The sequence below is a fragment of the Bison bison genome, unplaced genomic scaffold (assembly GCF_000754665.1).
Source record: "Bison bison bison isolate TAMUID 2011002044 unplaced genomic scaffold, Bison_UMD1.0 scf7180017863932, whole genome shotgun sequence".
Taxonomy (NCBI): domain Eukaryota; kingdom Metazoa; phylum Chordata; class Mammalia; order Artiodactyla; family Bovidae; genus Bison; species Bison bison.
In genome coordinates this window covers 283,933-296,178 of record NW_011494504.1, presented here as the reverse complement: position 1 = coordinate 296,178, position 12,246 = coordinate 283,933, and the positions used below count along the sequence as shown (strand labels likewise).

General features: G+C 39.6%; 1 protein-coding gene across 2 annotated transcripts in view; it reads left to right on the top strand.

Annotated features, from left to right (window-relative positions):
• The window catches only part of CWF19L2 (CWF19-like 2, cell cycle control (S. pombe)), a 140,007-nt gene that overhangs the window by 89,506 nt on the left and 38,255 nt on the right, over positions 1-12,246 (top strand). The window contains exon 13 of one of the 2 annotated variants that reach the window (XM_010833792.1): positions 8,134-8,346. The exons of the other annotated variant lie outside the window; for it this stretch is intronic. Within the exon in view, the coding sequence (XP_010832094.1) occupies positions 8,134-8,346 (213 nt within the window). The remainder of the gene's footprint in view (positions 1-8,133; positions 8,347-12,246) is intronic. 2 annotated transcript variants of the gene reach the window in all.

Genomic DNA, 12,246 nt, shown 5'->3' with positions numbered 1-12,246 from the left:
CCAAGGGTTTGATCCCTGAGTTGGGAAGATCCCCTGGAGAAGGGAATGGCTACCCACTCCAGTATTCTGGCCTGGAGAATTCCGTGGGCTGTATAGTCCATGGGGTCACAAAGAGTTCAACACAACTGAGTGACTTTCACTTTCACATAGCTCTTAAATATTCTCTCTTGGCTCTTTTTGTTTGTTTGTTTTTGTTCTCTCTGCTTTTCAGTTGTGGAAGTTTCTGTTGTCATATCCTCAAGCTCAGGGATTTTTTTCTTTAGCCTTGTCCAATTATTAATGAATCCATCAAAGGCATTTGTCATTTCTGTTACAGTGTTTTTCATCTCCAGCATCTAGTTTTTTTGTTTTTTTGGTTTTTTTTTGGTTCTTTTCTTAGAATTTCCATATCTCTGCTTACATTGTGCATGTGCTTAGTCACTCAGTCATGTCCAGCTCTTTGGACTGCAATGTGACAGTCTCCTCTGTCTTTAGAATTTTTCAGGCAAGAATACTGGAGTGGGTTGGCATTTCCCTTCTCCAGGGGATCTTCCTGGCCCAGAGATCGTAGGTACATGTACTGTGTCTTTGCTTACATTATCCATCTGTTTTTGGTGAGCCTGTGCTGCTGGACTGTGAATTTCACCAGTACTTCACAGGTTTTTCTCGGCTTAGTTGGAATAGAATAGAGTGGCTAGAAGGGGCTGGATTTGAATGTTTCCCTTCTTTCAGGTAGATTAGGCTCTGCTAAAACTCCAGCAGGTTAAACTCTGGTGTGGCAATTTCTGCTGAAGGGCTGGCCTTGTTAAGAAGAAAAGAATGCCTTGGTACATTTCAGGGTGTTTCCTTTTCCCTTCCCCTTGTTGAAAGTCACAGAGGACTTTTCTCTGATATTTACTCTGCAGACCTGGTAGAGCTCCAAGAGATAAAATTCACAAAATTTTGAGGGGGCCCCTTATGACTGGATTCCCCTGGGATTGTTAACTTGCCTATTTGTCTACACTGAGCCTCCTGAAATTTATCAACTGCAGTTTAGATTTTCCTATCCTGGCACTGGTTCTCGCAGAACCACTGGTTTTTCACAAATAAATTGAATTAGGATTCTTTGTATCAACCTGATTGTTTCTCCAATTTTGGGGGCAATTACTTCCCTGAGTCTAAAAAATGCTGTCGAGTTTTCAGTTTGTTCACCTTTGTACTTGTTGTTGGGATAGCGTGGCAACTTCCTAGCCCCTGAAATGCCAGTCTGGAGACTGCTGGTTTATGTTTTGAAAGATTTTTCTGGTGACTCTTTTGAGAATGTAATGTAGATAGGCAAGAATGGAAGCAGGGAGAATGTTTAGGAGGATAATTTCCTTAATTCAGATAGAGGCTTGGGTTAGGTTGGTAAACTGATGAAAAGCAATAAGATTTGGGGCAATGCTGGTGCCATTCATTGTAACAGAAAAGCTTTGGCAGGGAAAAAATCTTTCAGGAGGTGGGAGATGAAGAATACTATTATTAACACATTAAGTATGCCCATTAGTCATTCACATGATGGTGTGGAATGACTGTGCACAGAGCTCTGGGTATATCTTGGTTCTCCCATATAGATATAGATGCTGTTAACAGGGACTTAAGAAATTATTTATGAGGAGGATCTGAAGACGGAGCTGAGCACTATCTGAAAGAAGGAAAAAGATTCAACAAAGGGGATTGAGAAGGTTCGACCAGTGAGGTGGAAGGAAAACAGCATGTGATGTTTCAGCATCCAGAGGAGACAAGAAAGATGTTGTGAATAACTGTTACCTATTTCTGAGAGACAGTAGCATTTTCATAGATAGAAAAGTGAGTATTCATTTGGCACTGGGAATGTTTCTCGTGACTTTTTTTTTTTTCCCACCATGTCATGCAGCTTGTGAGATCTTAGTTCCCCAAGCAGGGATTGAACCTGGGCCGTGGCAGTGAAAGTCCTGCATCTTAACCATTGGCCCACCAGCAAACTCCCTTTGTGACTTTGATAAGTGTGGTTTCCTTAGTCTGCTAAATAGAAAAGCTTGATTATGATGTGTTCAAAAGTGAATGTAAGAACAGTTGGTGAAGAGATAGTCTTAGAAAGGATCTGGTTACTGTCTACCAGTAGGTAAGGCACAGATACAGCTAGGTTTGTAAATGTGGGAGTAGCAAATGAACTAGTTTTCCTCTTACTGCCTCTGTTAGTTGAATAAAAGGACTCAGGTATCCCCTGAGAGTGATGATGTAGAAGGGGTGTTAATTCCAACAAGTACTGCTCCCAATTAGATAATTCAATAGAAAACACATAATGTTCCATCAGGTTAGTACAAGACCACATGTTTTGATGACCAGGCAAAAATTGTTACATCTTGACTGGGAAGTTCTGATTCATCCACCATATTCACCAGACATTGCACTTTCAGATTTCCCTTTCTTTTGGTCTTTACAAAATTCTCTTAATGGAAAAAATTTCAATTCCCTGAAAGACTGTAAAAGATACCTGGAACAGTTCATTGTTCATGAAGATAAAAAGTTTTGGGAAGATGGAATTGTGAAGTTGCCAGGAAAGCAGCAGAAGATAGTGGAAAAACTGGTGAATACATTTTTTCAATAAAGTTCTTGGTGAAAATGAAAATGTATCCCTTGTTAAAACAGAAGGAACTTTTTGGCCAGCCCTATAAACCAGCTTCAGATTAAGAAAGTGAGTAGAAGTAGGAATGGCGAAATTGAGGACAAAATTGGTCAGAGAGCAATATGTGCAAAGCCTGAAGAGAACAGTACTTTGGGGGACTCAAATAGGGGGGCAAAATATAGAGTTTGAGTAGAGATATGATCACATGTGACTGATCCTATGGATCATAACAAACTATGGAAAATTCTTAAAGAAATGGGAATATCAGACCACCTTACCTGCCTCCTGAGAAAACTGTATGCAGGTCAAGAAGCAGCAGAACCAGACATAGAACAACAGACTGGTTCCAAATTGGGAGGAGTACGTCAAGGCTGTATATTGTCACCCTGCTTATTTAACTTTTATGCACAATACATCATGCAAAATGCCCGGCTGGATGAAGCTCAGGCTGGAATCAAGATTGCCGAGAGAAATATCAGTAACCTCAGATATGCAGATGACACCACCCTAATGGCAGAAAGTGAAGAGGAACTAAAGAGCCTCTTCAATTCAGTCGCTCAGTCACATCTGACTCTTTGTGACCCCATGGACTGCAGCATACCAGGCTTCCCTGTCCATCACCAACTCCCAGAGCTTACTCAAACTCATGTCCTTCGAGTTGGTGATGCCATCCAACCGTCCCATCCTCTGTTGTCCCCTTCTCCTCCTGCCTTCAGTCTTTCTGGCATCAGGGTCTTTTCCAGTGAGTCACCTCTTCGCATCAGGTGGCCAAAGTATTGGAGTTTCAGCTTCAGCATCAGTCCTTCCAATGAATATTCAGGACTGATTTCTTTTAGGATTGGCTGGTTTGATCTCCTTGCAGTCCAAGGGACCCTCAAGAGTCTTTTCCAACACCACAGTTTAAAAGAATCAATTCTTCAGTGCTCATCTTTCTTTATGGTCCAACTCTCACATCCATACATGACTACTGGAAAAACCATAGCTTTGACTATGAAGACCTTTGTTGGCAAAGTAATATCTTTGCTTTTTAATATGCTGTCTAAATTGGTCATAGCTTTTCTTCCAAGGAGCAAGTATTTTTGAAATTAATTGCTGCAGTCACCATCTGCAGTGATTTTGGAGCCCAAGAAAATAGTCTGTCACTGTTTCCATTGTTTTCCCATCTATTGGCCATGAAGCGATGGGAGCAGATGCTATGATCTTTGTTTTTTGAATGTTGAGTTAAAAAATCATCTTGATAAAATTGAAAGAGGAGAGTGAAAAAGTTGGCTTAAAACTCAACCTTTGGTTTTGTTTAAAAACTCCAACTATGGTTTTTTCCATTGATTATGTGACAGTTGAACCATAAAGAAGGCTGAGCACTGAAGAACTGATGCCTTCCAACTGAGGTGTTGGAGAAGACTCTTGAGAATTCCCTGGAAAGCAAGGAGATCAAACCAGTCAATCCTAAAGATAATCAACCCTGAATATTCATAGGAAGGACTGATGCTGAAACTCCATTACTTTGGCCACTTGATGGGACGAGCTGACTCAGTGGAAAAGACTGATGCTGGCAAAGATTTACTTGGAAGGGGGCAACAGGGATGAGATGGTTGGATGGAACCATTGACTCAATGAACAAGAGTTTGAACAAACTGGGAGATTCAGAAGGACAGGGAAGTCAGGTATGTTGCAGTCCATGGGGTTTCAAAGAGTCTGATATGACTGAGCAGCTGAACAACAACGTGATCACATGTGACTGAGGTGACTCATATTTATAAGTCCTTATTGCATGCCAGGCATGTGCTAAAGGATTAAGAAAGGTAATCTTATTAGATGAATAATATTGTTATAACCATTGTAAAGTAGGGAAATAGACTATAGGGACAATGCAGAAAGATTAAATAACTGCCTGTTATTATTATTTAGAATACTACTACAGTTATTCTGATTATAGTTCAGTTTAGACACCCAGTCGTGGCTGACTCTTTGCAACCCCATGAACTGCAGCATGCCAGGCCTCCCTGTCCATCACCAACTCGCGGAGTCCACCCAAACCCATGTCCACCAAGTTGGTGATGCCATCCAAACATCTCATCCTCTGTCATCCCCTTCTCCTCCTGCCCTCAATCTTTCCCAGCATCAGGGTCTTTTCAAATGAGTCAACTCTTCACATCAGGTAGCCAAAGTATTGGAGTTTCAGCTTCAACTTCTGTCCTTCCAATGAACACCCTGGACTGATCTCCTTTAGGATGGACTGGTTTGATCTCCTTGCAGTCCAAGGGACTCTCAAGAGTCTTCTCCAACATCAAAGTTCAAAAGCATCAATTCTTTAGCGCTCAGCTTTCTCTGTAGTCCCTCTTACATCCATGCATGACCACTGGAAAAACCATAGCCTTGACTAGACGGACCTTTGTTGACAAAGTCATGTCTCTGCTTTTTAATAGGCTGTCTAGATTGGTCATAACTTTCCTTCCAAGGAGAAAATGTCTTTTAATTTCATGGCTGCAGTCACCATCTGCAGTAATTTTGGAGCCCAGAAAAATAAAGTCTGACACTGTTTCCCCATCTATTTGCCATGCAGTGATGGAACTGGATGCTATGATCTTAGTTTTCTGAATGTCAAGCTTTAAGCCAACTTTTTCACTTTTCTCTTTCACTTTCATCAAGAGGCTCTTTAGTTCTTTGCTTTCTGCCATAAGGATGGTGTCGTCTGCATATCTGAGGTTATTGATATTTCTCCCGGCAGTCGTCATTCCAGCTTGTGCTTCCTCTAGCCCAGCGTTTCTCATGATGTACCCTTCATATAATTTAAATAATCAGGGTGACAGTATACAGCCTTGATATACTCCTTTTCATATTTGGAACTAATCTTTGTTCCATGTCCAGTTCTAACTGTTGCTTCCTGACCTGCATACAGATTTCTCAAGAGGCAGGTCAGGTGGTCTGGTATTCCCATCTTCTTCAGAATTTTCCACACTTTATTGTGATCCACACAGTCAAAGGCTTTGGCATAGTCAATAAAGCAGAAATAGATGTTTTTCTGGAACTCTCTTGGTTTTTCAGTGTTGCAGTCCAGTGCTGCTTGTCTGCGAAGAGTCGGACATGACTGAGCGACTTCACTTTCACTTTTCACTTTCATGCATTGGAGAAGGCAATGGCAATGCACTCCAGCGTTCTTGCCTGGAGAATCCCAGGAACGGAGCCTGGTAGGCTGCCGTCTATGGGGTCGCACGTATTCAGACACAACTGAAGTGACTTAGCAGCAGCAGCAGCATATTGGCAATCTGATCTCTGGTTCCTCTGCCTTTTCTAAAACCAACTTGAACATCTGCAAGTTCACAGTTCATGTATTGCTGAAGTATGGCTTGGAGAATAATGAGTGTTACTTTACTAGTGTGTGAGATGAGTGCAATTGTGCGGTAGTTTGAGCATTCTTTGGCATTGCCTTTCTTTGGAATTGGAATGAAAACTGTCCTTTTCCAGTCCTGTGGCCACTGCTGAGTTTTCCAGATTTGCTGACATATTGAGTGCAGCACTTTCACAGCATCATCTTTTAGTATTTGAAATAGCTGCACTGGAACTCCATCACCTCCAGTAGCTTTGTTCATAGTGATGCTTGCTAAGGCCCATTTGACATCACGTTCCAGAATGGCTGGCTCTAGGTGAGTGTGAGTGATCACACCATCATGATTATCTGGATCGTGAAGGTCTTTTTTGTACAGTTCTGATTATAGAACCCAAGTTTTTAATCATTATACCTTTCAATATCTATGACTTAGTAGGGCAAAGAATGGTTTGAACTTGATCCTGTTTCCAGTGTAAGGTGTTTTGAGGATTTTAAGCCAGGACATAAATAAGTAAATAAAATTTTTGTTTTAAAAACATCCCTCTTGCTACAGTTTATTGTGAAGGTTTAAAAGAGAAAGTGCCTTGAGATACAGTTGAAAACTGTTTTATATTCTATGCGGAGTGCATGCTAATTTAAACATTTTTTTTCATGGGTGAGTTTCTGGGATTTATTTTTGTTAATAAAAATAAATTTTAATTCCTAATTTAAGTAATTAGGAGTTTCAGATTAACATATACACACTCTTGTGTACAAAACAGCAAGCAAAGACCTACCGATTAACACAGCGAACTATACTTACCATTCTGTTATAACCTATAATGGAAAATAATCCAGAAAGAACACACATATACACATACACATACATATGCACACATGTATATAACTGAATCACTCTGCTTCACACCTGAAATCAACACAATGTTGCAAACCAACCACACTTTAATAAGATAAATAAGCTTTTAACAAGTTTTTTAGCATTATCAAAACACCATTATCACACACCCCTAAATGAACAGTATGTCAGTGGTGTCTAGCCAAAGACCACTAGGGACACACAGAATTAAGTTGGGTTTATTATATAGCCGCAAAACAGAATGCAGAGCATGTTGAACTGCGGGATATTCTCAATAAGAGACCATTAGAAAGACTCATTAAAAGAAATTGATTATGTATGCGTGAAACATACATAATTTTATAAATTTGTTACCTCTATAAAAATAAATTAAAAGAATATTTTTTAAAGAGAAGGGAGAAAATTGTTCTCCATATACTTATTAGCAAATTGGTGGTAAATTTAATAGAATGTATGCAAGGCAATGGCACCCCACTCCAGTACTCTCGCCTGGAAAATCCCATGGATGGAGCAGCCTGGTAGGCTGCAGTCCATGGGGTCGCGAAGAGTCGGACACAACTGAGCGACTTCACTTTCACTTTTCACTTTCATGCATTGGAGAAGGAAATGGCAACCCACTCCAGTGTTCTTGCCTGGAGAATCCCAGGGACGGGGGAGCCTGGTGGGCTGCCGTCTATGTGGTCGCACAGAGTTGGACACGACTGAAGCGACTTAGCAGCAGCAGCAGCAGCAGCAGCAGCATGCTAATTTTATAGTGAAAGTTGTTCTTAACCTCTCTGTGATTTAGTTTCATCATTTATATATCGAAATGATACTGATTCCTTCCTCAAAGGAGTGTGAAAATAAAAAGTGTCAGTCTCTGTCATGTCTAACTCTTTGTGACTGCCAGGCTCCTCTGTCCATGAAATTCTCTAGGCAAAATTACTGAAGTGGGTTGCCATTCTCTTCTCCAGAGAATCTTCCAGGCCCAGGGATCGAACTCAGGTCTCCTGCATTGCAGGCAGATTCTTTATTGTCTGAACTACCAGGGAAGGCCATAGGAGTATAAAACAGTCAAATTGCATAGAATTGCACATAGTAAATACTCAATACACTTTATTTGTGATGATGATGATAATAAATTGACCTCTGTGGTTCAAGCTTAAATTTTAATCAGTTTTTTCTTTTTAAAAATGTTCATGTAATAGTTTTATCATAGAACTTATAGATGTAACTTCAGTATGCCATAGTATTATCAGACACAACTGAGCGACTAACACTTTGATTTTGCTTTTTTCATGACACTGTACAATAAACTGAATAAACCACTGCCTTCTCTCCACTACTTTTATTTTCATTTTTTAGTTTATGGGAAAAACAGATGGAGATTATTACACTCTGGATGACATGTTTGTCTCCAAAGCAGCTGAGAGAGAACGTTTTGGTGAAGAGGGAGAGAATCAGAGGAAAAAAGCTATTGCTGAGCACCGGAGTCTTGTTGCACAAATGGAAAAATGTCTTTATTGTTTTGACAGTTCTCAGTTTCCCAAGCACCTTATTGTTGCAATAGGTGTTAAGGTAAGAAATACAGTGTTTATTATCCTAAGGAAATGCTTCTTTCTCCATATGCTTCTAAGGTTCTCAGTAATCTGTCTCTTACTCTGTGTTTTATATATTTTCTTTTCTAAGTTCCCATGATTCTTAGAATTTTCTTTAGATTGAGTATAAATATTCAAATGATATGAAACTCATATTTCATGTAATTCCACTCTACAGCTAGGCAGCATTGAGTTGTGCTTCAGGCCCTAGACTCTGGATCCAGACCACGTGAATTCAGACCCTTGCTCTGCCATTTCCCATCTATGTGATCTTACTTTCATGTTTGGCACTTAAGTCTCAGTATTAAAATCGCTTCAGAGCTACTTACTTTAAAGTAGCTTCTGCTTCTTCCCTTACATTCTCACAAAATCTTGTTATTTCTCTATAGACTATCTCATAATTTGAAGAAGTTTATTGTACAGTTTCTGCTTAGTAACCCACTGGGGATTGGTTCTTCAGTCCTTGTATATGAAAATCCACAGATGCTCAAGTCCCAGTCAGCCCTTCATATTTGTATTTTGTTTTACTTGTTGAGTGTCTCCCTCAGTAGTGTGTTAGTTCCATGAGTATAGGTAACTTTTACTTATCATTGTATACTTGCATATATCCCATTATATTCAAACATGTATGTTTATAGTCACTTCTTTCGATAAATATTCTTGTTGTTCAGTCACTCAGTCGTGTCTGACTCTTTGCCACCCTGTTGACTGCAGCACACCAGGCTTCCCTGTCCTTCATTGTCTCCTGGAGCTTGCTCAGACTCATGTCTATCGAGTCGGTGATGTCATCCAACCGTCTCGTCCTCTGTCGTCCCCTTCTCAATAAATATTAAATATCACTTATTTAATAGCCGGTAATAATAGTCATTTATTTCAGCATTTGGCAATTTAATCCTTATGTTAAGTAAATAGTTATCATGTACCAGATGTATGCCAGAACCTAATTAGTCACTGGGGAAAAGTAGAGAATCGAATATACTTGTGACAGAGCACAGTAATGACTGCCCTGATTTAAGGAACTGTTGTTACAAAACAAATATAGAGAGGAAATGTGGGAAATGATGAGAGGTTATTTTTTGAAAAGCTGATCTGAAAGGCTTCTCTGAGGAGATATTTTAAAGGTATGAAAGTAAAGCTATGAAAGATGAGAAGAAGCAAGCAACATGAAAATCTGAATGAGTAGTGTTTCAGAAAGAGGTATCAGTGAGTGAAGACATGAGATGGGCATTTATGGAACAGAAAAAAAGAACCCACTGTAGCTAGAGTGGAGTGAGTGAGAAAAGGTGGTAGGAAAAGAAGTTGAATGAATGAATGCTAGTTTCAAAAACTAATATTGTGGAGAATATACATATACATATTATTTGTTTCACATATACACACAGCACCTACATAGCCAAAGAACTGGTATTGACTTTTTCATTACAATTCTAGTCTTTAATACCTTTAGGTCATTAAGACCGTCAGTTTATCAGTTTGAATTTTGGTTTCTTTAACTTTTAATTTTTCATTACCCTTCTTTTCCATTTCTTTGTTTTCCTCTAGACTTTATCAAAAGTGTGTGTGTGTTAGTTTCTCAGTCCATGTTCAAATCTTTTTGACCCCATGGACTGTAGCCTGCCAGACTCCCCTGTCCTTGGAATTCTCCAGGCAAGAATACTGGAGTGGGTTGCCATTCCTTTCTCCGAGACTTTATAAAAAAGTAAAAGTAAAAAAGTCCATTCAAAATTTAATCAATCAAAAACCCTTAACCAATCTTACCAGATACTTGTATTAATTTTCTCATGTTCTTTTCTAGACTGTTAAATAAACATTTATATTTTCATAATTAGGACATTTTGTATAAATATTTCATTCCCCTTCAGTCTGGTCCCTACCTTTACCAAATGTAAGAATAAATTCAGTTTAGTTCAGTAGCTCAGTCGTGTCCGACTCTTTGTGACCCCATGGGCTGCAACACATCAGACCTCCCTGTCCATCACCAACTCCTAGAGTTTACTCAAACTCATGTCCATTGAGTCAGTAATGCCATCCAACCATCTCATCTTCTGCTGTCCCCTTATCTCTCCTTCAGTCTTTCCCAGCATCAGGGTCTTTTCAAATGAGTCAGTTCTTCACATAAGGTGGACAAAGTTTTGGAATTTCGGCTTCAACATCAGTCCTTCCAATGAATATTCAGGACTGATTTCCTTTAGGATGGACTTGCTGGATCTCCTTGCAGTCCAAGGGACTCTCAAGAGTCTTCTCCAACACCACAGTTCAAAAGCATCAAATCTTCGGTGCTCAGCTTTCTTTATAGTCCACCTCTCACATCCATACATGACTACTGGAAAAACCATAGCATTGACTAGATGGACCTTTGTTGGCAAAGTAGTGTCTCTGCTTTTTAATATGCTGTCTAGGTTGGTCAAAACTTTTCTTCCAAGAAGTAGCATCTTTGAATTTCATGACTACATCTCCATCTGCAGTGATTTTGGAGCCCCCAAAAATAAAGTCTGTCACTGTTTCCACTGTTTCCTGATGTGTTTGCCATGAAGTGATGGGATCAGATGCCATGGTCTTAGTTTTCTGAATGTTGAGCCAAAGCCTTTGACTGTGTGGATTACAATAAACGGTGGAAGATTCTGAAAGAGATGGGAATACCAGACCACCTGACCTGCCTCTTGAGAAATCTGTATGCAGGTCAAAAAGCAACAGGTAGCACTGGACATGGGACAACAGACTGGTTCCAGATAGGGAAAGGAGTACTTAAAGGCTGTACATTGTCACCCTGCTTATTTAACTTAGCAGAATACATCATGAGAAACGCTGGGCTGGATGAAGCACAGGCTGTAATCAAGATTGCTGGGAGAAATATCAATAATGTCAGATAGGCAGTTGACACCACCCTTATGGCAGAAAGCAAAGAAGAACTTAAAGAGCCTCTTGATGAAAGTGAAAGAGGAGAGTGAAAAAGTTGGCTTAAAGCTCAACATTCAGAAAACTAAGATTATGGCATCTGGTCCCATCACTTCACGGCAAATAGATGGGAAACAGTGGAAAAGAATAAATTAAACATAAAGTAACAAAGTTTCCAATAATTCTGTATAAAAAGTTTGAGTATTTTTCAGTGACTGCATTTTCCCAAATGCACTGAAGACAGGCTAGGTCCACACAGGCACAGAGGTGTGAAGTATACAAAACTTCTGTTTGCCTCCTACTTTATAGACTATTTCCCATAGTAGGCATTTCTCAATTAGTGAAACAAACTCTTGGCCAGCAAAGAGACGTTTTCTATTTTCAACCCATAAATTGTTACACAAATTCCTTTTCCTTTCCTACTGTGAGGTAATCCACATTTTTCAATTAGAAGGTATTAAATTTTAATTTTATACTTTTTAATGCAAAAAGGCAAAATGGCTGTCTGGGGAGACCTTAAAAATAGCTATGAAAAGAAGAGAAGCGAAAAGCAAAAGAGAAAAGGAAAGTTATAAGCATCTGAATGCAGAGTTCCAAAGAATAGCAAGAAGAGATAAGAAAGCCTTCCTCAGCGATCAATGCAAAGAAATAAAGGAAAACAGAATGGGAAAGACTAGAGATCTGTTCAAGAAAATTAGAGATACCAAGGGAACATTTCCTGCAAAGATGGGCTCGATAAAGGACAGAAATGGTATGGACCTAACAGAAGCAGAAGATATTAAGAAGAGGTGGCAAGAATACACAGAAGAACCGTGCAAAAAAGATCATGATGACCAAAATAATCACGATGGTGTGATCACTCACCTAGAGCCAGACATCCTGGAATGTGAAGTCAAGCGGGCCTTAGAAAGCATCACTACGAACAAAGCTAGTGGAGATGATGGAATTCCAGTTGAGCTATTTCAAATCCTGAAAGATGATGCTG